This window comes from Salvelinus namaycush, chromosome 31, assembly GCF_016432855.1.
Source record: "Salvelinus namaycush isolate Seneca chromosome 31, SaNama_1.0, whole genome shotgun sequence".
NCBI lineage: Eukaryota > Metazoa > Chordata > Actinopteri > Salmoniformes > Salmonidae > Salvelinus > Salvelinus namaycush.
In genome coordinates this window covers 22127848-22155014 of record NC_052337.1, presented here as the reverse complement: position 1 = coordinate 22155014, position 27167 = coordinate 22127848, and the positions used below count along the sequence as shown (strand labels likewise).

The 27167-nt window shown below is 43.9% G+C and overlaps 1 protein-coding gene across 1 annotated transcript in view; it reads left to right on the top strand.

Annotated features, from left to right (window-relative positions):
• Positions 1–27167, top strand: part of LOC120025510 (voltage-dependent N-type calcium channel subunit alpha-1B-like) — a 207616-nt gene that overhangs the window by 89478 nt on the left and 90971 nt on the right. The window contains exons 4-6 of the mRNA XM_038970078.1: positions 2148–2239; positions 2461–2613; positions 3448–3635. Coding sequence (XP_038826006.1) covers positions 2148–2239; positions 2461–2613; positions 3448–3635 — 433 coding nt within the window. The remainder of the gene's footprint in view (positions 1–2147; positions 2240–2460; positions 2614–3447; positions 3636–27167) is intronic.

The window sequence follows — 27167 nt, the reverse complement described above, 5'->3', positions numbered from 1 at the left end:
TGGACATGATTTGGAAAGGCACACACCTGTCTATATAAGGTGCCACAGTTGACAGTGCACGTCAGAGCAAAAACCAAACTAGGACGCCGAAGGAGTTGTCTTTAGAGCTCCATATTTTTTGAATTTCCCAATGATGGAGACCATTGTGCTCTTGGAAACTTTCAACAATCTAGAAACAGTTTTATTCTCTTCCCCAGATATATGCCTCATCACAATTCTTTATCTGAGATCTACAGACAGTTCCTTGGACTTCATGGTATAGTGTTTGCTCTGACTTGCACTGCCAACTGTGGAACATGTCCAAACAATTGAATTGGCCACAGATGGACTCCAATCAAGTTGCAGTGACTTCTCAAGGATGATCAAAGGAAATTGAATGCACCTGATCTCAATTTGGAGTTTGTAGCAAAGAGGTGTGAATACTTATGTAAATTAGATTATTCTGTATTTCATTTTCAATAAATTAGCAACATTTCTAAAAACATTATTTTTTGTCATTATGGGTTATTGTGTGTAGATGGGTGAGGAAAAACATATTTAATCAATTTTGAATTCAGGACGTAAAACAACAAAATGTGGACTAAGTCAATGGGTATGAATACTTTCTGAAGGCACTGTACACAGTCAGGTCCATCATTATTGGCATCCTTGGTAAAGATGAGCAAAAAATACTCTGTATGCTAAAATTTTTAAATATTATTTTATACTAATGCAATTGCTTTGAGAAAAAGATTTTGTAATCAAAAACATTATTGCCACCCCTGTGACCAATACTCTTGCAACCTCCCCTTGCGAGGATAACGACACTGAGCCTTTTCTTTCATGAGATTGGATAAGACGTTGGGAAGGATCTTAGACCATTCCGCCATACAGAAGCTTACCAGATCTTTGATATCCTTCGTCTGCTCTTATGGACTGCTGCCTTCAATTCAAACCAGGTGTATTCAATGGTGTTCTAGTCCAGAGACTGAGATGGCCATTGCAAAATGTTTATTTTTGTGGTGAATTAACCATTTCTTTGTGGATTTTGGTTAGTGCTTGGGGTTATTGTCTTGCTTGAAGACCCACCTGCGGCCTAGTGTCAGCCTCCTGGTAGAGGCAAAAAGGTTTTTGGCAAAAATGTCCTTGGTACTTGTTAAAGTTCATGATGCTGTGGACCTTAACAAGCGCTCCAGGACCAGTGGAAGGAAAATAGCCCCATAACATCAAAGTTCCACCACCATATTTTATCATAGATATGAGGTACTTTTCTGCATATGCTTCTGTTTTTTAATGCTGAACTCAACAGTGGGGTGTGTGTGTGGCCAAAGAAATCTTGTTTCATGTCATCTGACCATAACACAGCCTGGAGTTCTGTTTGATAAACAGCATTGGCACTTGGATTGGAACCGGTGCTATGGTCAGATGACATGAAAAAGAGCTTGCACACCAGTGGTAGATTTGGTATTGAAAGCAGAAGGCCATCAGTCTGCCAACTTGAAACCCATTTAAAACCTGTGGTTTGAATTGAAGAGGTCAGTCCTTAACAGCAGACGAAGGATATCAAGGATCTGTGAAGACTCTGTATTAGGATCCCTCCCAACGTGTACTCCAATCTCATAAAACATTATAGAAAAAGTATCGGCGTCATTATCCTTGCAAGCGGTGCCAGTAATGAACTTTTACATTTTTTATTTTGTTTTACTTGTTGAACAAAATCTCTTTCTCCGAGCAATTGTATTAGCATAAGATAATATTATTTCCCATTTTTTTGGGGAGCATACAGTATAGCTCAGTATTGTTATTATTTATTTTATTCAGTCTTTTTTACTAATCTTTGTCAATGGTGCCAATAATTCTGGACCTGACTGTATTTCTGTCTCTCTCTCGCAGTGTGTGGTGTTTTTCAGTAGGTTTTAGTGCAGCACTTAGTTGTGTCCCCCCCCCCCCCCCCTCCATGTGCTTCTGCTTATAATGCAGCCAGCCAGCTGTGGCTCTGTGACTGAGAGCTACATACACACACACAAGGACCTGCTGCTGCTCTACTGTCCTTACTGACAGAGAGAGAAAGTGGTGAAGATATCTTGCCCTGAGTGTACTGTTTTACGTGCCTCTTATGAATGCACCCACCTGACTCTCCTCTCGTTGTCTTATGTATGTGTCTTCAGGATCCTGGCCACGGTGGGCTCAGACTTTGACCTGAGGACTCTGCGAGCGGTGAGAGTACTGAGACCACTCAAACTGGTGTCTGGCATCCCCAGTAAGTCACTGACATCAACAACAGGTTACTTAGTGTGCACCATAACATTACTGTAGCGATAATAAAATATGGAAGATCTGTATACAGATCGTACATTTTTAAAAGCACAAACACAAACTGTCTTAAGTATGACATATCTTATCTTACATGGTCTACATGGTCTGCACCTCTCTCTCCCTTCCCCCTCCATCTCTCTTCCTTCCCAATCCATCTCTCCACAGGTCTTCAGGTGGTATTGAAGTCTATCATGAAGGCCATGGTGCCTCTGCTCCAGATAGGCATGCTGCTCTTCTTCGCCATACTCATGTTTGCCATCATCGGAGTGGAGTTCTACATGGGCAAGTTCCACTCCACCTGCTTCACTGTCGACACTGGTGAGTGCTGAATGGATTACACACACATACTGCACACAGTACTGTACACAGTAGTAGTATGCAAACACACACACACACACACACAGTAGGTTATGGAAACACAGTACCAAGTTTTAGGCCTCCCTTACTTGTCTACATTTTGATAGCCTTTTATAGCCAGATTTCGATAGATCACTTCTCAAGGTTGGATAAATATGTGTCTCTCAGTAAGGAGTTGATTCAGCTGAAATAGATAGATATTCTCCCACTGGAGTCAGTGTGTTGATGTGGAGGTGAAAATGGATCTGATAGAAAACAGTTCCTGTATGCATACTTTATGCCATCAGTGTCAGTGTAGGGTGTGAGTTGATCATAGTGTTGACGGCTCTACCAGCTGGAAGTTGTGTGTGTGTGTGTGTTTGACCCTCTGTGTGGTGGTGGTGTGAGAGGTCTTGACAGCCTGCTAATGTAAGTGTGTGTGTGTACATGCGAGTTATTTTAGTAAAGAACAGTGGGGTAACAAATCAGCTCAAGGCACTGGTAACATCTCCCCAGCTGCACGCTGCTGTGTGTGTGATTCATCAGCAGGTGTGCACTGAGTGCATGTTGGTGTGTGTGTACCATATTTTAAGCTCACTTAATCTGCCAGTGTGTTTGTTTTACTGTATGTGTTGTAATTACAGTAACTCACTCTCTCCCTCCCCCTCTCCCCTGTGTCCCCCCCACCCCGCCTTACCTTCCCCTCCTCCCTCCCTCACCCCATCTCTCCCTGTTCTTTTTCTGTCCCTCTCTCCCTACCACTCCCCCTCCCACTCTCCCCTCTCTCTCCCTTCTTTCTCTTCTCCCCCCATCCAGGTGAGCGAGCAGCAGCGTTCCCCTGTGGTACGGAGGCCCCAGCCAGGATGTGTCCTAATAGTACAGAGTGTACAGAGTACTGGATCGGCCCCAACTACGGCATCACCAACTTTGACAACATCCTGTTTGCCGTGCTCACCGTCTTCCAGTGCATCACCATGGAGGGATGGGTGGACATCCTCTACAATGTAAGACCTCTGTCTTTCATTATTTCGTTCTCTCTCTCCATCTCTCTCTCTTTTACGCTTTCTCCAAGAACAATGTCACCTATATAGGGTTACAAAATTGAGTCAACTCTCCCAAAATTCTCAGGTTTTTCAGAAATCCTGGTTGGAGAATTCTGGATTTCCTGCCTGATTCTGTGAATGTTTCAACCAGGTTTTCTGGAAAACTGGCACACTTGGGAAAGATACTGGAATTTTGCAACCCTACACACTCTTTACTTTTCCACTTATTGTAAACTAAGATCTGACACATCCCACACTTTCCTTCTCTCTCACGGTTTCTCTCCCTATATTCTATTGGGTATGTAGTGAGTGCATGTCTGTGTATAGAAAGAATGGAGAGAAAGAGCGCTACTAGAGGTTTATTTGACTGAGTAGCAAACGTGAGAATGCTAATCATTGACTACAGCTCAGCGTTCAACACCATAGTGTCCTCAAACCTCATCACTAAGACCTCTGCAACTCGGTCCTGTTCTTCCTGATGGGCCGCCCCCAGGTGGTAAGGGTAGGTAACAACACATCTGCCACGCTGATCCTCAACACGGGGGCCCCTCGGGTGCATGCTCAGTCTCCTCCTGTACTCCCTGTTCACCTATGACTGCATGGCCAAGCACGACTCCCAACAACATTAAGTTTGCCGACGACACAACAGTGGTAGGCCTGATCACCGACAACAAGGAGACAGCCTATAGGGAGGAGATCAGAGACCTGGCAGTGTGGTGCCAGGCTAACAACCTCTCCCTCAACGTCATCAAGACAAAGGAGATGATCGTGGACTACAGGAAAAGGAGGATCGAGCATGCCCTCATTCTCATTGACGAGGCTGCAGTGGAGCAGGTTGAGAGCTTCAAGTTCCTTGGTGTCCACATCACCAACAAACTAACATGGTCCAAACACACCAAGACAGTTGTGAAGAGGGCACGACAACACCTATTCCCCCTCAGGAGAATGAAAAGATTTGGCATGGGCCCTCAGATCCTCAAAAAGTTCTACAGCTGCACCATCGAGAGCATACTGACTGGTTGCATCACCGCCTGGTATGGCAACTGCTTGGCCTCCGACCGCAAGGCACTACAAAGGGTAGTTTGTATGGCCCAGTACATCACTGGGGCCAAGCTTCCTGCCATCCAGGACCTCTATACCAGGCGGTGTTAGATGAAGGCCCTAAAAATTGTCAAAGACTCCAGCCACCCAAGTCATAGACTGTTCTCTCTGCTACCGCACGGCAAGCAGTACCGGAGGGCAAAGTCTAAGTCCAAGAGGCTTCTTTACAGCTTCTACCCCCAAGCCATAAGACTCCTGAACAGCTAATCAAATGGCTACCGGGACTATTTGCATTGACCCCCCCCCCCCCCCCACACACACACACATTTTTACACTGCTACTACTCTGTTTATTATCTATGCATAGTTACTTTACCTCTACCTACATGTACATATTACCTCAATTACCTCGACTAACCTGTGCCCCTGCACATTCACTCTGACTTCAGTTTATTTTAGTCAACACTTATTTTTCTTCAAACTGCATTGTTGGTTAAGGGCTTGTAAGTAAGCGTTTCACTCTAAGGTCTACACCTGTTGTATTCGGCACATATGACAAATAACATTTGATTTGATTTGAACAGAACTGAGGAACTAACGTACGTGTCTGCCGTGCTGTGTGTCACACACACACACACACACACACACACACACACACACACACACACACACACACACACACAGCAGCTGGGGAGATGTTACCAGTGCCTTGAGCTGATTTGTTACCCCACTGTTCTTTACTAAAATAACTCGCATGTATACACACACACTTACATTAGCAGGCTGTCAAGACCTCTCACACCACCACCACACAGAGGGTCAAACACACACACACACACAACTTCCAGCTGGTAGAGCCGTCAACACTATGATCAACTCACACCCTACACTGACACTGATGGCATAAAGTATGCATACAGGAACTGTTTTCTATCAGATCCATTTTCACCTCCACATCAACACACTGACTCCAGTGGGAGAATATCTATCTATTTCAGCTGAATCAACTCCTTACTGAGAGACACATATTTATCCAACCTTGAGAAGAGATCTATCGAAATCTGGCTATAAAAGGCTATCAAAATGTAGACAAGTAAGGGAGGCCTAAAACTTGGTACCGTGTGTTGTGTTTCCATAACCTACTGTGTGTGTGTTTAAATTAGAGAGTTTAATAGTCACATGTACAGGGTTGCAGATGTAATTATAGGGTACAGTGAAAATTCCAACCAACAGCAGGACAAAGTGACATATAAAAATAGATAATAATAGTAATATATATTAAGGGGTGTTGGAGCAGCAGGGGAGGAGGGGATGGGGGGTAGGAATACCAGGGGAGTAGGAAGGGGGGCGAGCAGGTATCTGACTAGTTTGAGCTATTCAGCATGATAAAATGTCCATTTTAGTTGGGGGCAGTGTAAAAATGTCCGTTGAGGAGGTGGTGGGTAGGAAGTCCAAGTGGGCAGGGGGGGAGCAGGTAGCTGACTAGTGGTGGCTCTGGGGGTAAAAACTATAGGCCAGTTTTGCAGTTTTTGTCATGATGCTCCTATACTGCCTGCGTCTGAGTGATAGAAACGGGAAGCACAGGCCATGGCTCAGGTGGCTGGGGTCCCTGATTATCCTCTTGGCCTTCCTGCGACACCTGGTGTAGGTGTCCTGGAGGTCAGCCAGTGTGCACCCAAAGGTGTGTTCAGTTAGCAGTTTGAATGAAGAGCAGCTGGTATGTGAGAACCAGGACTAGCAGACAGTTTGAATAAAGACCAGCTGGTATGTGAGAACAAGGACTAGCAGACAGCAGTTTAGATTACTCCCTGCTGGGTTCTGGAGCCTAGTGTGGATTCTGGCTTCCTCCTTTCCCCCCCAAATCCTGCCACCTTGTCTTTAGGTAGGCTGAGCTGCCAGCAACGTGGCAGGATAGCAGCATTTGCAACTGCTACAACTTCCAACACCTCTCCCTCTTCTCTCTATCCTCCTTTTTTCCCTCCTCTTTATAAAACCTCTCATGTTGCCTGCTGTCTCGTTATGCTAGCAAGCTCCTCTCCTGTGTGGCTACATGCTGCTTGGAACAGACTCACTGGGCTTTTAGTGCACCTGTCACACTCTATCCCTTTGTCTCTCTCCCCATTATTTCTCTTCTCTCTCTCTGTTTCCGTCTCTACCTCTCCCTCTTCTCTTCCTCCCTCTCTCTATTTCTCTCACCTTTTTCCCAATCTTTCTATTTCTCTCTCCCCTCTCTGTCTCTCTCTCTCTTATGCCCCCTGCTGTGTTCCTGGCAAGGCTGCCTTCACACAGGGTGAGGAGTGTTCCCTCTAAGTAGGACAGACCGTTTTCACAAGGCCTCATGGAACTCGTAAACATACTGTTTGCCTTTCTCCTATCAGATCAATCCTGTTGGCCCGTCCTCCTCGACTCTGATTAAGTGGATTGAACTGGTACATGTGTACACACAAACACATGCATGTGTACACAGACGCACGCACGCACGCACGCACGCACGCACGCACGCACGCACGCACGTACGTACGTACGTACGTACGTACGTACGTACGTGTCCTGGAGATATTTTCTTGGAAGTGATGCGTTTGTGAACACATGACAATTGTAAAGCGGGCCTCATAAGAGTTATGGGATGGTTTTGACACCTTGCTTATGTCATGCTCACACATTCAGCCTGGGCCTCTGAGTCACTTCCAGTAATATTTGCACATCACGCTAAAGGCACTGTGAGGAGACTGTGTGTGTGTGCGCGCACATGCCAGTGTGTTTGTGTGTGTGTGTACTTAGCACAGATGCAGGGGAAGGAACAATACAGTAGCATAATGAAATAAGATCACAAGCCCCTCTCCATTCTGTACATTGCGTGTTCCCTTTACCCAGCGTTAACCTTGTGGATTGATGGACTGTCTCCTCTCCACAGCCACAAGGGAATGCTGGGATACTCATTAATGGTGCGGTGAGCACTAATCTGCCCCTCCCTCCTCCCCTTGTCTCTCCTCTGCCCCAATCCATTGCTCTCAGAGGAAGCTGATGTTCTGGAATGGAGTGTCTCTGTGCTATCCTGTTCCCAGAGGAGATGATAAGGAAGTGACTTGGCCCAGGCCAGGACAACAGTACATTAATATCACTACACATTAGCACTATCAGCTGAGCAAATATATCTCCAATCGAGTCATTATAGCATCAGAGTGGATGGAAGGATGTCACCAAGCAGAGAGAGAGGTTCCTTGCCCTCCGTGGGTGAGTGAGACACTCCCAGAGGAGAGGGCAGTAGTGCGAGCACACGATCTTGATGTTTTAATCATGGGAAAATACTCCAAATGAAGAATGATAGGATCTTATGCTAATTTTGATAATGTTGTCATCCATCTCAGCGAGAGAGTGTAGGCTGACTGGGAGGCAACTTCCCAGTGTCATCTTAGTCTAGAAGCCACACACAGAGAGAGGATGAACAGAATAGAAATGGTCTGTGTCCCAAATGGCCCATAGGGTAGTGCACTATGTAGGGAGTAGGATGCCATTAAGGACACCATCATGGGCTATCATGGAACATTGTGGGGCTATATTGCTGAGGAATACATATTAAACTGTTCAACTACTCACGGAGGGTAAATGGATTGAAAATTACAGAATCACACACTATAACTTTGCGGGGCTCCTGAGTGGCACAGCGGTCTAAGGCACTGCATCTCAGTGCTAGAGGTGTCACTACAGTCCCTGGTTCAATTCCAGGCTGTATTTCAACCAGCCGTAATTGGGAGTCCCATAGGGCGGCGCACAATTGGCCCAACGTTGTCCGGGTTAGGGTTTGGCCGGGGTGGCCAAATAGGTATTTGTTCTTAATTGACTTGCCAAGATAAATATAGGTTAAATAAAAAAATATATATTTTTAAATAACTCTCATTTGCTCTCTATCGTTCAGTGTCTCGTTCTCTCTCTCTCTAACCATGTTTCTATCCACTGTTTTTATGCGAGTAAAGTCATACCATATAAAATAAAAAATCACAACAACTGCGATGGAATTGTTTGTTCGACATGGTGGATCTTTTTGTGTCGGTAAAGTGAATTGTGTGAAAAATGACGGTGGACTAACTTATGTGCAAATATTGATATAATAACCATCATATCGAAGTTAACTTGGAGTCACGTGATGTTATGCTGTGTTGTCCTTCCACTACAACTCGCAAAACCATGCAGCTTATTAGGCTACAGATGAAATAAGTTATGATGAAAGTGCACACTGAGCTTGATGTTGCTTTCAAAAAAATATGGAGAGTCTTATTCTGGGGACATGATGATCAATGTTTGACAAATTAAAAATATTCTCACTCTTATCCATAACAATTTCATCATGTAGACTGTGAGCTGTTGTTGGATAAGGAAACACATTGAACTTTAGGTTTTTATTCAGTACATGAAAACTTAAGCTAAAAAATATTTGTTTTGTGCACTGTCATCACACACCGATTTTTATCCGCAACAAGCCGGTTTGGTGGAAAATGCACATATTTATGTGGATTTTGGAAAATGTGTGTGAAAATCTGTCGCCGATTGAATGGAAACTTAGCTTCTGTTTCTCTCTGTATATTTCTTTCTGTTTCTTGCTGAATGCTACTGGGATTGGAGCAGCAATGTGCCCTGATTAAAAGTTGTGCACTATACAGGGTTAATTGGGTGCCATTTGAGATGCTACCCTGTCAGGCTAGCTAGATGCTACTGTTAGATCCTAGTGAGCGAGGTGGTTCCAAACTTTAAATATGTGGCAATTTTTATTTCATGCTTGTTGATTTTATTTCTCTCCTGTTCTCTCTCTCTCTCTTTCTAAGCAACCTAATGACTGCTGGCTAATTAGAACAATCTATAATCACCTCTGCTGTGAAATGTTTTGCTTTATGCCCCCCATAATCCTCCTTGGCACAGCAGTCACCCTGACCACATGGAAAGACTATTGAACAAAAGCCTCTCTCACTCTGTATAGAAGGCTTTATCTCCCTTCAACTGATGGGAACTTTGTCTCAATATAGTGTGATCTAGCGTTGGATAAAAGCCTCTGGTAAATGGCATTAAGTAAGTAGCCTTGTCAGAATGAGCCAGAATAGTGCAGGAATCTCCTGTTTCTGTAGCATGAGGCAGCTTGATGGACTCCCCCTGGACAGGTTCATAGTCTGTCGCAGGGTCTTACCCACAATCCATTTCCTTAATGCTGAGTGCCAAGCAGAGAGACATCAGGTCCCATTTGTACAGTTTTAGGTAGAACTCGACTGGGGAATCAAACCCACAACCTTCCAATCTCAGGGCAGACAATCTAACAAGGCCACTGAGTTGGTGGTCAATGGCATTTTGTAGCAAAACTGTAATTGGGTTAACCTTTTACTGCAGTGGGTTAAATCAGGGTCACACAGAGTTTCATGGTAGTCTTAATCAAATCTAATTTGAAGCAAAATTATACACCTCACACACATGGTTATTTTAAATGTTAAGTTTGCATCACAATATTATACTTTATATACATCACAGAAGACTGAAATATAGTAAATCTCCTAGTGTGTTTATTGAGCTGTACACTGACGTGACTGTTCAGAGATGTACAGTTGGTCAGTGTCCAAAAATCAACAAAAAATAACACATTTTGAAACTTCTTTATTTCATGCATATAACTTAGCGTTTTTATGACCAAATTCCCCTTTAGTGAAGACAATGTTTTCATGAGTGTTTGAGATTAGGTCCCTGAATGGTCAAAAACCTCTTCAAATAGAAGTGTTTAGCACAAAATGTTTATTCACAAAATATCTTACAGGTAGGGCCTCTCACTGTCTCTCATCATGTCTCAATTCAAAGGGCTTTATTGGCATGGGAAACATATGTTTACATTGCCAAAGCAAGTGAAATAGATAGTAAACCAAAGTGAATTAAAAAAATAAACAGTAAACATTACACTCACAAACATTCAAAAGGAATAGAGGCATTTCAAATATATTATGGCTTTATGCAGTGTTGTAACAATGTGCAAATGTGACCGACCACCTTGATTCGTTCTTATGTAGCAAAAATGTGAAAATGTTTTTTTATTTTTTACATTGGATAAAAGCAAAGACACAGAGCTACAAAATGGTATATCATACACTGCATTTTGTAAGATTAAGACAAAGTGGTAAAAGTAGTAGCCTACAATAAGGAACAATTCCAGGTAAACAGAAAGTGTCCAGATAGAAGTAATTTATAAATATTAGATAACGCTCACAAAGCCACACGGGTCTAAATTGATGGGTCATGTGAAGGAAATGCCCTAACCCCCAGCCACATCTAGCTCAGTGGATGGGTCTCTACAGGAAGTGAAAACGGTACAGCCAAATGGTTACTTGCATAGTAGCAATGTCGGAAATAGAGTCAATATAAATAAAATATACAGTATGTACAAGAACAATATCAGTGATAGACAAGGTACTTGTATGCATACAATCAGGGGTAAAGTGGCTGAGCAGTGGGATAAAAATGAATAGTAGCAGCAACGTACGGCGTGTGTGTTAGTAGAGAGTCATGTGAACAGAGGCACTGAAGATAGTGCTGATGACTGGTCCGTCCAAACCACGCATGAACAAGGGAATCTATATTCAGAGAGCCTGTTTGACTTTGGTGAAGGGCATGTGATGGCCATAGCCTCTTCGTCGTAAAACTCCCCTATCTCCTCAAAAATATACATTTGTCTAGCTGTGTCCAGTCCAGGTGATGCTTGTACAGGCAGACCATCGATGGGAGGAAGGATGTCAGTGTTGCGCAGCAGCTGATACCTGGTACCGACTGAGTCCGAACGCTCCTTGGCGACAACAACACCAGGCTCCAGAACATCGAAGCTGTAAAACAGGAAATAACAAAAAAAGGTAGAAGCTATTACAACCTTGCGCAATATCAATTCACCTTCCATGTTTAGATAAGAGGAATAACCTCCTATAATGCAATGAAAATTATATTCACCCGACGTGCTGGTATTGCTTGATCTATGGCAGCGGCCTGAAGTACAGAGTCAGGTGTTGTTACCAGCCATATTTTTCCACCAGCACCGTACCATCCTCCAATCTAACCAGCTGTGGGATGTTGACCCCTGTCACAGTGCTGTGTTTCACAACACCAGCAATCCCAGACAAAGTGTTCACTCTGGTCTTTCTGATGCGCTGCTTGTAGATGCCGAAGCACCAGTCAGGGGCAAACTTGGTGTGGCCTGTGATCAGGATAGGGTCAGAATCAGCCAAGACCTCAGAAAAAGAATTGTCCCCATGTGCAGTTGCAAACTGTAGTCTGGCTTTTTTATGGCAGTTTTGGAGCAGTGGCTTCTTCCTTGCTGAGCAGCCTTTCAGGTTATGTTGATATAGGACTCGCTTTTACTGTGGATATAGATACTTTTGTATCAGTTTCCTCCAGCATCTTCACAAGGTCCTTTGCTGTTGTTCTGGGATTGATTTGCACCTTTCGCACCAAAGTACGTTCATCTCTAGGAGACAGAACGCGTCTCCTTCCTGAGCGGTATGACGGCTGCGTGGTCCCATGGTGTTTATACTTGCTTACTATTGTTTGTACAGATGAACGTGGTACCTTCAGGTGTTTGGAAATTGCTCCCTAAGGAACAACCAGACTTGTGGAGGTCTACAATTTTTTTTCTGAGGTCTTGGCTGATTTCTTTTGATTTTCCCATGATGTCAAGCAAAGAGGCACTGAGTTTGAAGGTGGGCCTTGAAATACATCCACAGGTACACCTCCAATTGACTCAAACAATGTCAATTAGCCTATCAGAAGCTTCTAAAGCCATGACATCCTTTTCTGGAATTTTCCAAGCTGTTTAAAGGCACAGTCAACTTAGTGTATGTAAACTTCTGACACACTGGACGTGGGTGAATTATAAGTGAATTATAAGTGAAATAATCTGTCTGTAAACAATTGTTGGAAAAATTACTTGCATCATGCACAAAGTAGATGTCCTAACCGACTTGCCAAAACTATAGTTTGTTAACAAGAAATGTGTGTAGTGGTTGAAAAACGAGTTGTAATGACTCCAACCTAAGTGAATGTAAACTTCCGACTTCAACTGTAGGTGTCAGGGAGACTGGGGAATAGTGGGCAGCTGGTGATTTATGACATTGTGTTGGAGGGGAGAGAGGCAGATAAAGATCTCAACTGGTGATTTGGCTGGCTAGGGCCCATTTGCCACAGAAACACTGTATTTTCAGCGGTAGTTTTGAAATAATGTGAATTATGAAAAATATAACTTTCCACACATGAAGCTACTAAAGGGAACTTTTGGTCATTGACTGCAGGGAAAGGTTTAATTGTTTAGTAGTGTGACTCTTTATGTGGTCATGGCTATCTAAATGTTTATAGTGGTGGATTGCCTGTGTGGCCCTCTTGTGGTCATAGTGCCCCCTATAATGTGTCATTTGTCTAGTCACAGTAGTCTTTGGGGTCTTACTGTAGTTTCACAGTCACAGTAGTGGTTGTGGACCTAGTTTCAATGTCACAGTAGTCCTTGTGGACCTAGTTTCAATGTCACAGTAGTCCTTGTGGTCCTAGTTTCACAGTCACAGCAATGGTTGTGCTCAGTGTTACCCGTGTCTCTCACCTCATTAGAGCCATCTGAGTCACTGTAGGCTGGGCTCACCTTGACCCTGTTTCCATGGTATCCTGTACTGTCACAAAGATCACATCGCTCATTAAACACTTAAAAATAGACGGAGAGTGAGGAGGAGGGGCAGGCGGACGGCGCGGAGTGAGAGGGGCTACGTTGAGACTAGTATGATCTGTGTTTGTCTGTTGTCAGTGAATCATCCCGTTTTGGTTGTAGCTTGTTGGATCGGCAGTAAAACATGAGGGGAGTGGAAGAGACTGGGCTCACGTCTCTCTGTGTGTGTGTGTCTTTACTGAGACAGACGGCTGGCTACACATTCCAGAGGCATGCGTAAGCTCTATGTGCAGGGAGACGGAGAGAAAGTGAAAAAGAGAGAAGGACAAATGGAGAGGCAAGGACAGTGAGTGTGTAAATGAGATACATAGGGCTGATAGAGATATTGAGAGACATAGTTTCTTCCTGTTTTACACCGTAATAATATTCCAGTGTTCATCTCATGACCAAAACCAAGATGATAACCAGAGAGTAGTGCACTTAACATCACCTAGAACCGTAAAGAAAATGCTTTCCTTTTCAGAATTCTCTCAAGGCCATTGTTCCTTGTGTTTCCCCCATTGTTCCAACCAGTTTGTACCTCGCTCTCTTTGTGTCTGCACTCTTAAAGGAGCTCCAAAACTGATTCTGAGTGCCTATTTAGTACACTACTTTTGACCATGGCCCATATGGCTCTGTTATGCACTATATAGAGAGAATGAAGTGCCATTTGGGATGCAGCCCCAGTGTAATCTTTTACCATGCGTCTAGCACGATGGCCTTTTTGTAGCTCTACAGATCTGCTGGTGTGTGTGTTTATCTCTCCCATCATTGTGCCTCTACAACACTTTTCCTCCTCCAGGAATGCAACCCTGTGGAATCTTCGAGGGGTAGGAATGGGTTTGGGCTTGAATCTGTTTCCCTGTGCACTGTCAGAGCCAATCTCTCAACCTCATAACTAGCTACCAAGTTTTATTAAAGTGCTGTGGTTGCAGGTTCACCTGGATCTAAAGCCTATTCTTGTGGGGTGTTTCTAAAGGCCACCAAGTGCTAACAATCTAAATAATGTGTGTGGAATGCTTGATAGTGCATGTGATGTAAACAGAGAGGTCTACTTTCTCTGGGATCTGATTATTGACTGGTTTTCATCAAGCTGTCCTCTCAAGAGGAAGCTTCTTACTGTAACCAGTGCCTGTAATCTGGTTCAGGTTATTAATCAACCTACTAGGGTGTTGACAAACACTATAGAAACAAGATCATCCACGTGTATTGATCACATTTCTACTAATACTGTAGAACTTTGTTCTAAAGCTGTATCCGTGCAGTGATCACAGTATAGCTATATCCAGGAAAGCCAAAGTTCCAAAAGCTGGGCCTAAAATGGTGAATAAAAGATCATACAAAAGATTTTGCTGTGACTCTTATGTGGACAATGTAAAAAAATATTTGTTGGTCTGATGTGATTAATAAGGAGCATCTAGACACTGCACTTGATGAGTTTGTGAAATTGATTCTTCCAATTATTAATAAACATGCACCTGTTAAGAAACTGACTGTTAGAACTGTTAATGGATTGATGAGGAATTTAAAAACTGTTTGAAAGAGATGGGGCAAAAGGAGTGGCTAAGTCTGGCTATACAGCTGACTCGCTGACTTACTGCAAATTGAGAAATTATGTGACTAAACTCCATAAAAAGAAGAAACTGTATTTTGAAGCCAAGATTAATCATATAAAGAATTCATAATAAAACAAATAATGCAAGAACAGCATTGTACATTTTAATTTTGTAAAGATAGTGTGGTAGAGGTGAAAAACGTATTGTTATTGATCGATAATAACTAAACCTCCTGACATTGACAACTTAGATGGAAAGCTACTGCGGATGGTAGCTGACTCTATAGCCACTCCTATCTGTCACAATTTTTTTTTTCTTCTCTAAGTCTAGAGGAAGGTGTTTTTTCCTTAGGCCTGGAGGAAAACCAAAGTAATTCCTCCTTTACTGGTTCTAACAGTCAATTAATCAAGCAATCAAATGTGTTTAAAAAGCCCTTTTTACATCAGCAGATGTCACAAAGTGCTATACAGAAACCCAGCCTAAAACCCCTAACAGCAAGCAATGCAGATGTAGAAGCACGGTGGCTAGGAAAAACTCCCTAGAAAGGGAGGAACCGAAGAAGAAACCCAGAGAGGAGCCAGGCTCTGAGGGGTGGCCAGTCCTCTTCTGGCTGTGCTGGTTGGAGATTATAAGAGTACATGGCCATTTAAGACCAGATTGTTCTTCAAGATGTTCAAACGGTCATAGATGACCAGCAGGGTCAAATAATAACCAGTGGTTGTAGAAGGTGCAACAGCTCAGTACCTCGGGAGGAAATGTCAGTTGGCTTTTCATAACCGACAATTCAGAGGTCGAGACAGCAAGTGCCGTTCATCTTCGCACCCCTGGGCCAGACTACACTCAATCATAGGACCTACTGAAGAGATGATTCTAAAGGTCTAGACCGAGTCTGCGTTTCTCACATGGATAGGCAGACCATTCCATTAAAATGGAGTTCTCAAGGAGAAAAGCCTGCCTCCAGCTGTTTGCTTAGAAATTCTAGGGACAATAAGGAGGCCTGCGTCTTGTGACCGTAGCGTACATGTAGGTGTGTACGGCAGGACCAAATCGGAGAGATAGGTAGGAGCAAGCCCATGTAATGCTCTGTAGGTTAGCAGTAAAATTTAGAATTCAGCCCTTACCTTAACAGAAAGCCAATGTAGAGAGGCTAGCACTGGAGTAATATGATACAATTTTGGGCTTCTAGTCAGGATTCTGGCAGCCACGTTTAGCACTAACTGAAGTGTATTTAGTACTTTATCTGGGTAACCTGGAGAGTAGAGCATTGCAGTAGTCTAATCTTAAAGTGACAAAAGCATGGATTAGCTTTTCTGCATAATTTTTAGACAAAAGTTCAGATTTTTGCAATGTTACTAAGATGGAATAAAGCTGTCCTCTAAATATTCTTGATATATTAGTCAAAAGAGAGATCAGGGTCCAGAGTAACGCTGAGGTCCCTCACAGTTTTATTTGAGACGACTGTACAACCATCAAGATTCATTTTCAGATCCAACAGCAGATCTCTTTGTTTCTGCGGACCTAGAACTAGCCTCTCTGTTTTGCCCGAGTTTAAAAGTAAAACATTTTCCGCCATCCACTTCCTTATGTCTGAAACACAGGCTTCCAGGGTAGGTCATTTTGGGGATTCACCATGTTTATTCGAAATGTACAGCTGTGTGTTGTCCGCATAGCAGTGAAATAACATTCTGTTTCCGAATGACATCCACAAGAGGTTGAATATATAGTGAAAACAATAGTGGTCCTAAAACGGACCTTGAGGTACACCAAAACTTACAATTGACTTGTCAGAGGACAAACCATCCACAGAGACGAACAGATCTTTCCGACAGACAAGATCTTAACCAGGCAAGAACCTGTCCGTGTAGACCAATTAGGGTTTCTAATCTCTCCAAAAAAATGTGGTGATTGATGGTGTCAAAAGCACTAAGGTCTAGGAGCACAAGGGCCGATGCAGAGCCTTGGTCTGACACCATTAAAAGGTAATTTACCACCTTCACGAGTACAGTCTCAGTGCTATGATATGGTCTAAAACCAGACTGAAGCGTTTCAAATATATTATTTGGTTCTGTGAAGGGAGTAGTACACAGCGTTGTATGAGATCTTCAGTTTCTTGGCAATTTCTCGAATGGAATAGCTTTCATTTCAGAACAAGAATAGACTGACGAGTTTCAGAAGAAAGGTTTTTTGAGACATTTTGGCCATTTTGAGCCTGTAATCAAACCCACAAATGTTGATGCTCAGATACTCAACTAGTCTAAAGGGCAGTTTTATTGCTTCTTTAATCAGGACAACAGTTTTCAGCTGTGCTAACATAATTGCAAAAGGATTTTCTAATGATCAATTAGACTTTTAAAATGATAAACTTGGATTAGCTAACACAATGTGCCGTTGGAACACAGGAGTGATTGTTGCTAATAATGGGCCTCTGTACACCTATGTAGATATTCCATAAAAATCTGCAGTTTCCAGCTACATATATATAAAATACAGTTGAAGTCGGAAGTTTACCAACTTAGGTTGGAGTCATTAACACTTGTTTTTCAACCACTCCACAAATGTCTTGTTAACAAACTATAGTTTTGGCAAGTCAGTTAGGACATCTACTTTGTGCATGACACAAGTAATTTTTCTAGCAATTGTTTATAGACAGATTATTTTACTTATAACTCACTGTATCACAATTCCAGTGGGTCAGAAGTTTACGTACAGTAAGTTGACTGTGCCTTTTAAACAGCTTGGAAAATTCCAGAAAATGATGTCATGGCTTTAGAAGCTTTTGATACGCTAATTAACTTAATTTGAGTCAATTGTAGGTGTACCTGTGGATGTATTTCAAGGCCTACCTTCAAACTCAGTGCCTCTTTGCTTGACATCATGGGAAAATCAAAATAAATCATCCAAGACCTCAGAATTTAAAAAAACAAATTGTACAAAATCTGTACAAATAAGTATAAACACCATGGGACCACGCTGCCGTCATACCGCTCAGGAAGGAGATGCGTTCTGTCTCCTAGAGATGAGCGTACTTTGGTGCGAAAAGTGCAAATCAATCCCAGAACAACAGCAAAGGACCTTGTGAAGATGCTGGAGGAAACAGGTACAAAAGTATCTATATCCACAGTTAAAAGACTCCTATATCAACATAACAAGGAAGAAGCCACTGCTCCAAAACCGCCATAAAAAAGCCAGACTACGGTTTCCAACTGCACATGGGGACAAAGATTGTACTTTTTGGAGAAATGTCCTCCGGTCTGATGAAACAAAAATATAACTGTTTGGCCATAAATGACCATCGTTATGTTTGGAGGAAAAAGGGTTAGGCTTGCAAGCCGAAGAGCAGCATCATGTTGTGGGGATGCTTTGCTACAGGAGGGACTGGTGCACTTCACAAAATAGATGGCTGGAAGGAAAGGCGGCCAAAGGAGGTGTTTGCTTTGGGGATGACCAGTGTAATATACCTACTGGAGCGCGTGCTACGGGCAGGTTTTGCTATGGTGACCAGTGAGCTGAGATAAGGCGGAGCTTTACCTAGCAAAGACTTATAGATGACCTGGAGCCAGTGGGTTTAGCGACGAATTTGTAGCGAGGGCCAGCCAACGAGAGCATACAGGTCGCAGTGGTGGGTAGTATATAGGGCTTTGGTGACGAAATGGATGGCTCTGTGATAGACTACATCCAATTTGCTGAGTAGAGTGTTGGAGGCTATTTTGTAAATTACATCGCCGAAGTCAAGGATCGGTAGGATAGTCAGTTTTATAAGGGTATGTTTGGCAGCATGAGTGAAGGAGGCTTTGTTGCAGAATAGGAAGCCGATTCTAGATTAACTTTGGATTGGAGATGCTCAATGTGAGTCTGGAAGGAGAGTTTACAGTCTAGCCAGACACCTAGAGACCTACTACTCCAGAGTAGTCATGCTAGTTGGGCGGGCGGGTGCGTGCAGCAACCGGTTCAAGAGCATGCATTTAGTTTTACTAGCATTTAAGAGCAGTTGGAGGCCACTTAAGGAGTGTTGTATGGCGCTGAAGCTCGTTTGGAGGTTTGTTTTTTTTTTTTTTTTTTTTTTTTTAACCCTTTTTTTCTCCCCAATTTCGTGGTATCCAATTGGTAGTAGCTACAGTCTTGTCTCATCGGTGCAACTCCCGTACGGACTCGGGAGAGGCGAAGGTCGAGCGTCATGTGTCCTCCGAAACACAACCCAACCAAGCCGCACTGCTTCTTGACACAATGCACATCCAACCCGGAAGCCAGCCGCACCAATGTGTCGGAGGAAACACCGTACACCTGGGGACCTGGTCAGCGTACACTGCGCCCGGCCCGCCACAGGAGTCGCTAGTGCGCGATGAGACAAGGATATCCCTGCCGGCCAAACCCTCCCTAACCCGGACGGCGCTGGGCCAATTGTGCGCCACCCCATGGGCTTCCCGGTCGCGGCCAGCTGCGACAGAGCCTGGGCTCGAACCCAGAATCGCTGGTGGCACAGCTAGCACTGCGATGCAGTGCCTTAGACCACTGCGCCACCCGGGAGGCCGTTTGGAGGTTTGTTAACATATTGTTCAAAGAAGGGCCAGAAGTATACAGAATGGTGTCATCTGCGTAGAGGTGGATCAGAGAATCACCTGCAGCAAGAGCGACATCATTGATATATACAAAGAAAAGAGTCTGCCTGAAAATTGAACCCTGTGGCACCCCCATAGAGACTGCCAGAGGTCCGGACAACAGGCCCTCCGATTTGACACACTGAACTATATCTGAGAAGTAGTTAGTGAACAAGGCGAGGCACTCATTAGAGAACCAAGGCTGTTGAGTATGAATACAGTTGCACAGTATTGTCTCTTATCGATGGCGGTTATGATATCGTTTAGGACCTTGAGCTTGGCTGAGGTGCACCCGTGACCAGCTCGGAAACCAGATTGCATAGCGGAGAAGGTACGGTGGGATTCGAAATGGTCGGTGATCTGTTTGTTCACTTGGCTTTCGAAGACTTTAGAAAGGCTGGACAGGATGGATATAGGTCTGTAACAGTTTTGGTCTAGAGTGTCTCCCCTTTTGAAGAGGGGGATGACCGCGGTCCAATCTTTAAGAATCTCAGACGATACGAAAGAGAGGTTGAACAGACTAGTAATAGGGGTTGCAACAATGGCGGCGGATCGTTTTAGGAAGAAAGGGTCCAGATTGTCTAGCCCAGCTGATTTGTAGAGGTCCAGTTCTTTTTACCTCTTTCAGAACATCAGCTGTCTAGATTTGGGTGAAGGAGAAGTGGGAGGGGGGGCCTGGGGCAGTTGCTGCGGGGGGTGCAGAGCTGTTGGCCGGGGTTGGGGTAGCCAGGTGGAAAGCGTGGCCAGCCGTAGAGAAATGCTTATTGAAATTCTCGATTATCGTGGATATATCAGTGGTGACAGTGTTTCCTAGTCTCAGTGCAATGGGCAGCTGGGAGGAGGTGCTCATATTCTCCATGGACTTTACTGTCCCAAAACCTTTTGGAATTAGTGCTGCAGCATGCAAATATGTGTTTAAAAAAGCTAACCTTTGCTTTCCTAACTGACTGTGTGTATTGGTTCCTGACTTCCCTGAAAAGTTGCATATCGCGGGGACTATTCGAAGCTGGTGCAGTAGGCTACAGGGTGTTTTTGTGCTGGTCAAGGGCTGTCAAGTCTGGCGTGAACCAAGGGCTATATCTGTTCTTAGTTCCACGTTTTTTGAATGGGGCATGCTTATTTAAGATGGTGAGGAAAGCACTTTTAAAGTATAAGCATGCATCCTCTACTGACGGGATGAGGTCAATATCCTACCAGGATACCCGGGCCAGGTCGATTAGAAAGGCCTGCTCGCAGAAGTGTTTTAGGGATCGTTTGACAGTGATGATGGGTGGTCATTTGACCACGGACCCATTACGGACGCAGGCAATGATCGCTGAGATCCTGGTTGAAGACAGCAGAGGTGTATTTAGAGGGCAAGTTGGTCAGGATGATATCTATGAGGGTGCCAATGTTTACAGATATGGGGTTGTACCTGGCATGAAGTGCTTTGAAAGGCTGGTCATGGCTCACATCAATAGCATCCTCCCGGATACCCTAGATCCATTCTAATTCGCACACCTCCCCAACAGATCCACCGATGACGCAATCTCAACTGCACTCCACACTGCCCTTTCCCACCTGGACAAAAGAAACACCTATGTGAGGATCCTGTTCATTGACTACAGCTCAGTGTTCAACACCTTAGTTCCCACGAAGCTAATCACTAAGCTAAGGACCCTGGGACTAAACACCTCCCTCTGTATCCTGGACTTCCTGATGGGCCGCCCCCAGGAGGTATTGGTAAGCAACAATACGTCTGCCACGCTGATCCTCAACACGGGGGCCCCTCAGGGGTGCGTGCTCAGTTCCCTCCTGTGTTCCCTGTTCACCCACGACTGCATGGCCAAAGACGACTCCAACACCATCATTATATTTCCTGACGACAAAACAGTGGTAGGCCTAATCACCAACAACGATGATACAGCCTATAGGGTGGAGGTCAGAGAACTGGCAGTGTGGTGCCAGGACAACAACCTCTCCCTGAGCATGACAAAGGAGCTGATCGTGGACTACAGGAAAAGTTCCGGGCCGATCAGGCCCCTATTAACATTGACGGGGCTGTAGTGGAACTGGTTGAGAGTTTCCTTGGTGTCCACATCACCAATGAACTATCATGGTCCAAACACACCAAGACAGTCATTAAGAGGGCACTACAACACCTTTTCCCCCTCAGGAGACTAAAAAGATTTGGCATGGATTCCCCAGATCCTCAAATTCTGCAGCTGCACCATCGAGAGCATCCTGATCGGTTTCATCACCGCCTGGTATGGCAACTGCTCGGCGTCCTACTGTAAGGTGCTACAGAGAGTAGCGCGTATGGCCCAGTACATCACTGAGGCCAAGCTTCCTGCCATCCAGGACCTATATAATAGGCGGTGTCAGAGGAAAGCCCTAAAAATTGTCAGAGACTCCAGTCACCCAAGTCATAGACTGTTCTCTCTGCTACCTCACTGCAAGCGGTACCGGAACGCCATTTCTAGGACCATAAGGCTCCTTAACAGCTTCTATCCCAAAGCCATAACACTGCTGAACAATTAATTAAATAGCCACCGGACTATTTACCTTGACACCCCCCCCCCCCCCCCCCCTCCATTTGTTTTGTACCCTGCTGCTACTCACTATTTTGTATCTATGCATAGTCACTTCATCCCTACCTACATGTACAAATTATCTCGACTAACCTGTACCCTCGCACATTGACTCGGTACCTGTACCCCCTGTATATAGCCGCATTATTGTTATTTTATTGTGTTACTTTTTATAATTTTTTACTTTAGTTTATTTGGTAAATATTTTCTTAACTCTTCTTGAACTGCACTGTATGTTAAGAGCTTGTAAGTAAGCATTTCACCGTAAGGTGTAAGCATTTCACCGTAAGGTGTACACTTGTTGTATTTGACCCTTGTGACAAATAATGTTTGATTTGAACATGCGTGTCTGTATTTGTGCGCCTGTGTGTGTGTGTTCAAAAGCTTACTGAATCAGCTGCCCTGAACCCACCCATCAATTACACCCATCATGTGGCAGCGCTCCGACATGAGCGTCTGCACAATGTCACCATGCTTCATAAAACCATCAGTCCCTGGGTCCATACTGTTAGCACACTGATTCTCTGGGATTAGGGTCTCATGTGGTAAACACACCCTCTGGCAGCCTGCTGCCCAGGAGAACTGATTCTGTATCAGATCTTCCATAACTCAATCCTACTCTTCACAATATGAGCACAGTGACCAAAACAGCCCTGGGCCAGTTAGTAACCAGATAAAAACACAAGTGGGGCCCAAAGCAGAGAGTGTACAGGGAGAGATGGAGAGTCCAATTATGGTGTGCTAAGCTAGTGGAATGGTGGGAGATACACTATATATACAAAGTATGTGGACACCCCTTCAAATTAGTGGCTTTGGCTATTTCAGCCAAACCTGTTGCTGACAGGTGTATAAAATCAAGCACACAGGAATGCAATCTCCATAGACAAACAGTGGCAATAGAATGGCCTTACAGAAGAGCTCAGTGACTTTCAACGTGGCACTGTCATAGGGTGTCACCTTTCCAACAAGTCAGTTCGTCACATTTCTGCCCAAGTCCTTCAGCACACCCAACCTAGAATTACTTACAATCAACTGCCGGCCAAATTATCTCCCAAGAGAATTCTCGTCAGTTATCGTCACAGCGGTGTACATTCCCCCTCATGCAGACACCAAGACGGCCCTCAAGGAACTTCACTGGACTCTATTTAAACTGGAAACCATATATCCTGAGGCTGCAGTTATTGTAGCTGGGGATTTTAACAAAGCAAATTTGAGAACAAGGCTACCTAAATTCTATCAGCATATTGATTGCACTACGCGGGGGTGTAATACACTCGATCACTGCTACTAAACAGCCCCTGGAAGCACCGTCAGCACAAGAACTGTTAGTTGGGAGCATCATGAAATGGGTTTCCATGGCCAAGCAGCCGCACACGAGCGTAGGATAACCATGCGCAATGCCAACCGTCGGCTGGAATGGTTGTAAAGCTCGCCGTCATTGGACTCTGGAGCAGTGTATACTCGTTCTCAGGTGTGAGCCTCTTAGTTCCAGTGACGGGAAAGCGAGGTCCATACAGAAATGGTTAGTCGAGATCAGTGTGGAAGAACTTGACTGGCCTGCACAGAGCCCTGACCTCAACCCCATCGAACACCTTTGGGATGAATTGGAACGCCGACTGCGAGCCAGGCCTATTCTCCCAACATCAGTGCCCAAGCTCACTAATGCTCTTGTGGCTGAATTAAAGCAAGTCCCTGTAGAAATGTTACAACATCTAGTGGAAAGCCTTCCCAGAATAGTTATAGGGGCTGTTTTAGCAGCAAAGGAGTGACCAACTCCATATTGATGCCCAGGGTTTTGGAATGAGGTATACTTTTGGCCATGTAGTGTATTCACTATGGTCTCACAGCTTTTTCTGTTACTGCATCACTATTGATCATTAGCATACATGAATGTGTTCTGATTAGGTGACAAACCAGGTCCCTATGGGTTAATGACAGAGCTGTTAATTACCCTTGTTATTCCAGTATCTTCCCCCTGCCACCTTTCCTTAATTGCCCAGTACAAGCCATTGGTCAATAGGTCTTAGTGTAGGTCTTATCTAATCAATGGAATCCTCAATGGAATCCTCACCCTATGGCCAACTATGGAGAGTAAGATTGATCCAGGAAGTTTTAGGAGGGTAGAGAGGGCACCTGAACTGGAGTGATTGATAATAATGCCTGTATAATCAAATCTCAGGCCAAAGTCAATGCTACAGGCTACCCACTGCAATATTAATATTCTCTGCCACAATCACAATCTGAGGCCTTGTCCTGAATGGCACACTGTCGTCCCAATATAGTGTTCGACTTTAGGGACCACTTTTTATATCGGGAATTGGGTGTCATTTGGGATGCACGCTGAGAATTATGATGCAGTTTTTTCATGGAGAGCTCATGGGTAGTTCAAATGACAGGTTCTTGCAGATACAGTACACTTCCTATCTGCATTAACCTTTCTATTTTATGTTTATTTTTGCAGTGTCTATGCACACACACACATTAGCACAAACACTTTTCTTTTCTCATGTTTTTGTTCCACTTGATTTTTTAAAAATACATTTTTTATAGTATTACTGATATTGATTACTGCATTGTTGGGAAAGAGTAAGCAGGAAAGGCAGTTCACTGTACTTGTGGACGTGACAATAAAAACGTGAATATAAATCAACATAGAATAAAAGAAGTGTGTAACATTACAGTAGACCTAGCTGGATTAGAGTCCAATAATCCACTGGAGCATATCGTACCAATACATAACTACAGAATAAAAGGTGCTATCTAGAACCTTAAAGGGTTCTTCGACTGTCCCCATAGGAGAACCCTTTAAAGAACTATTTTTGGATGCAGGCAGAACCCTTTTGGTTCTAGGTAGAACCAGAGTTCTACCTAGAACCCAAAATAATTCTACCTGGAACCAAAAATCTTTGTTCTATGGGGACAACCAAGGAACCCGTTTGGAACCATTTTTTCTCAGAGTGTACTGGGAAACTAGTCAGGCAGACAGGCCGATACAGTGCCTTGCAAAAATATTCATCCCCTTGGCGTTTTTCCTATTTTGTTGCATTACAACCTGTAATTTAAATGGATTTTTATTTGGATTTCATATAATGGACATACACAAAATAGTCCAAATTGGTGAAGTGAAATGGGAAAAAAATGACTTGTTTAAAAAAATTTAAAACTGTAAAGTGGTGCGTGCATATGTATTAACCCCCTTTGATATGAAGCCCCTAAATAAGATCTGGTGCAACCGATTACCTTCAGAAGTCACATAATTAGTTAGATTGCCCACAGGTGGACTTTATTTAAGTGTCACATGATCTCAGTATATTTTCACCTGTTCTGAAAGGCCCCAGAGTCTGCAACACCACTATGCAAGGGGCACCACCAAAGAAGCGGCACCATGAAGGAGCTCAGGTCAGGGACAAAGTTCTGGAGAAGTACAGATCAGGGTTGGGTTATAAAAAACAGAAACTTTGAACATCCCACGGAGCACCATTAAATCCATTATTAAAAAATGGAAAGCCTATAGCACCACAACAAACCTGACGAGAGAGCCGCACACCAAAACTCACAGACCAGGCAAGGAGGGCATTAATCAGAGAGGCAACAGGCACCAAAGAGAACCCTGAAGGAGCTGCAAAGCTCCATAGCGGAGAGTGGAGTATCTGTCCATAGGACCACTTTAAGCCGTACACTCCACAGAGCTGGGCTTTACGGAAGAGTGGCCAGAAAAAAGACATTGCATGAAGAAAAAATAAGCAAACACGATTGGTGTTCGCCAAAAGGCATGTGGGAGTCTCCCCAAACATATGGAAGAAAGTACTCTGGTCAGATGAGACAAAAATTGAGCTTTTTGGCCATGAAGCAAAACGCTATGTCTGGCGCAAACCCAACACCTCTCATCACCCGAAGAATACCATCCCCACAGTGAAGCATGGTGGTGATGGCAGCATCATGCTGTGGGGATGTTTTTCATCAGCAGGGACTGGGAAACTAATCAGATTTGAAGGAATGATGAATGGCGCTAAATACAGGGAAATCCTTGAGGGAAACCTGTTTCGGTCTTCCAGAGATTTGAGACTGGAACGGAGGTTCACCTTCCAGCAGGACAATGACCCTAAGCATACTGCTAAAGCAACACTCAAGTGTTTTAAGGGGAAACATTTACGTGTCTTGGAATGGCCTAGTCAAAGCCCAGACCTCAAACCAATTGAGAATCTGTGGTATGACTTAAAGATTGCTGTACACCAGCAGAACCCATCCAACTTGAAGGAGCTGGAGCAGTTTTGCCTTGAAGAATGGGCAAAAATCCCAGTGGCTAGATGTGCCATGCTGATAGAGACATACCCCAAGAGACTTGCAGCTGTAATTGATGCAAAAGGTGGCTCTACAAAGTATTGACTTTGGGGGGGGTGAATAGTTATGCACGCTCAAGTTTTCTGTTTTTTTGTCTTATTTCTCATTTGTTTCACAATAAAAAATATTTTGCATCTTAAAAGTGGTAGGCATGTTGTGTAAATCAAATGATACAATCCCACAAAAAAAATCAGTTTTATTTCCAGGTAGTAAGGCAATAAAATAGAAAAAATGCCAAGGGGGTGAATACTTTCGCAAGCCACTGTAGACAGGCAGGCAGACAGCTCCTGACCATTATATAGGCCAGACCTCAGCCTGTGTCTCTCCCAGCAAGGGATTGGCTTGTCAGGCTAGTTTGGCTTTCCACAATTTTTGCAATTGGCTGTTTAGAAACAGTAGTTTGGGGTTGTATTACACGGTTGTTTTACAGTGATAGAAGCCCCAAGGTCTCTCTGTTCTGCACATGGTACCTGGTGGATCTGATTTGGTGGTTGGTTGACTGACTGTGTGGGAGTGTGTTTACCGGTAAGAAGACATTTATTTTAGTGACAGAGTAAGTAGCGTATATTGACGTTTTTGTGTACAAGTAAGTGTAGCAAACTTGTCAGATATAGATGTTATGCAGATGCTGTACAATGACAAACTGCAAACATTAAGAGGAAACGTAATACTCATACACATACACCTTTT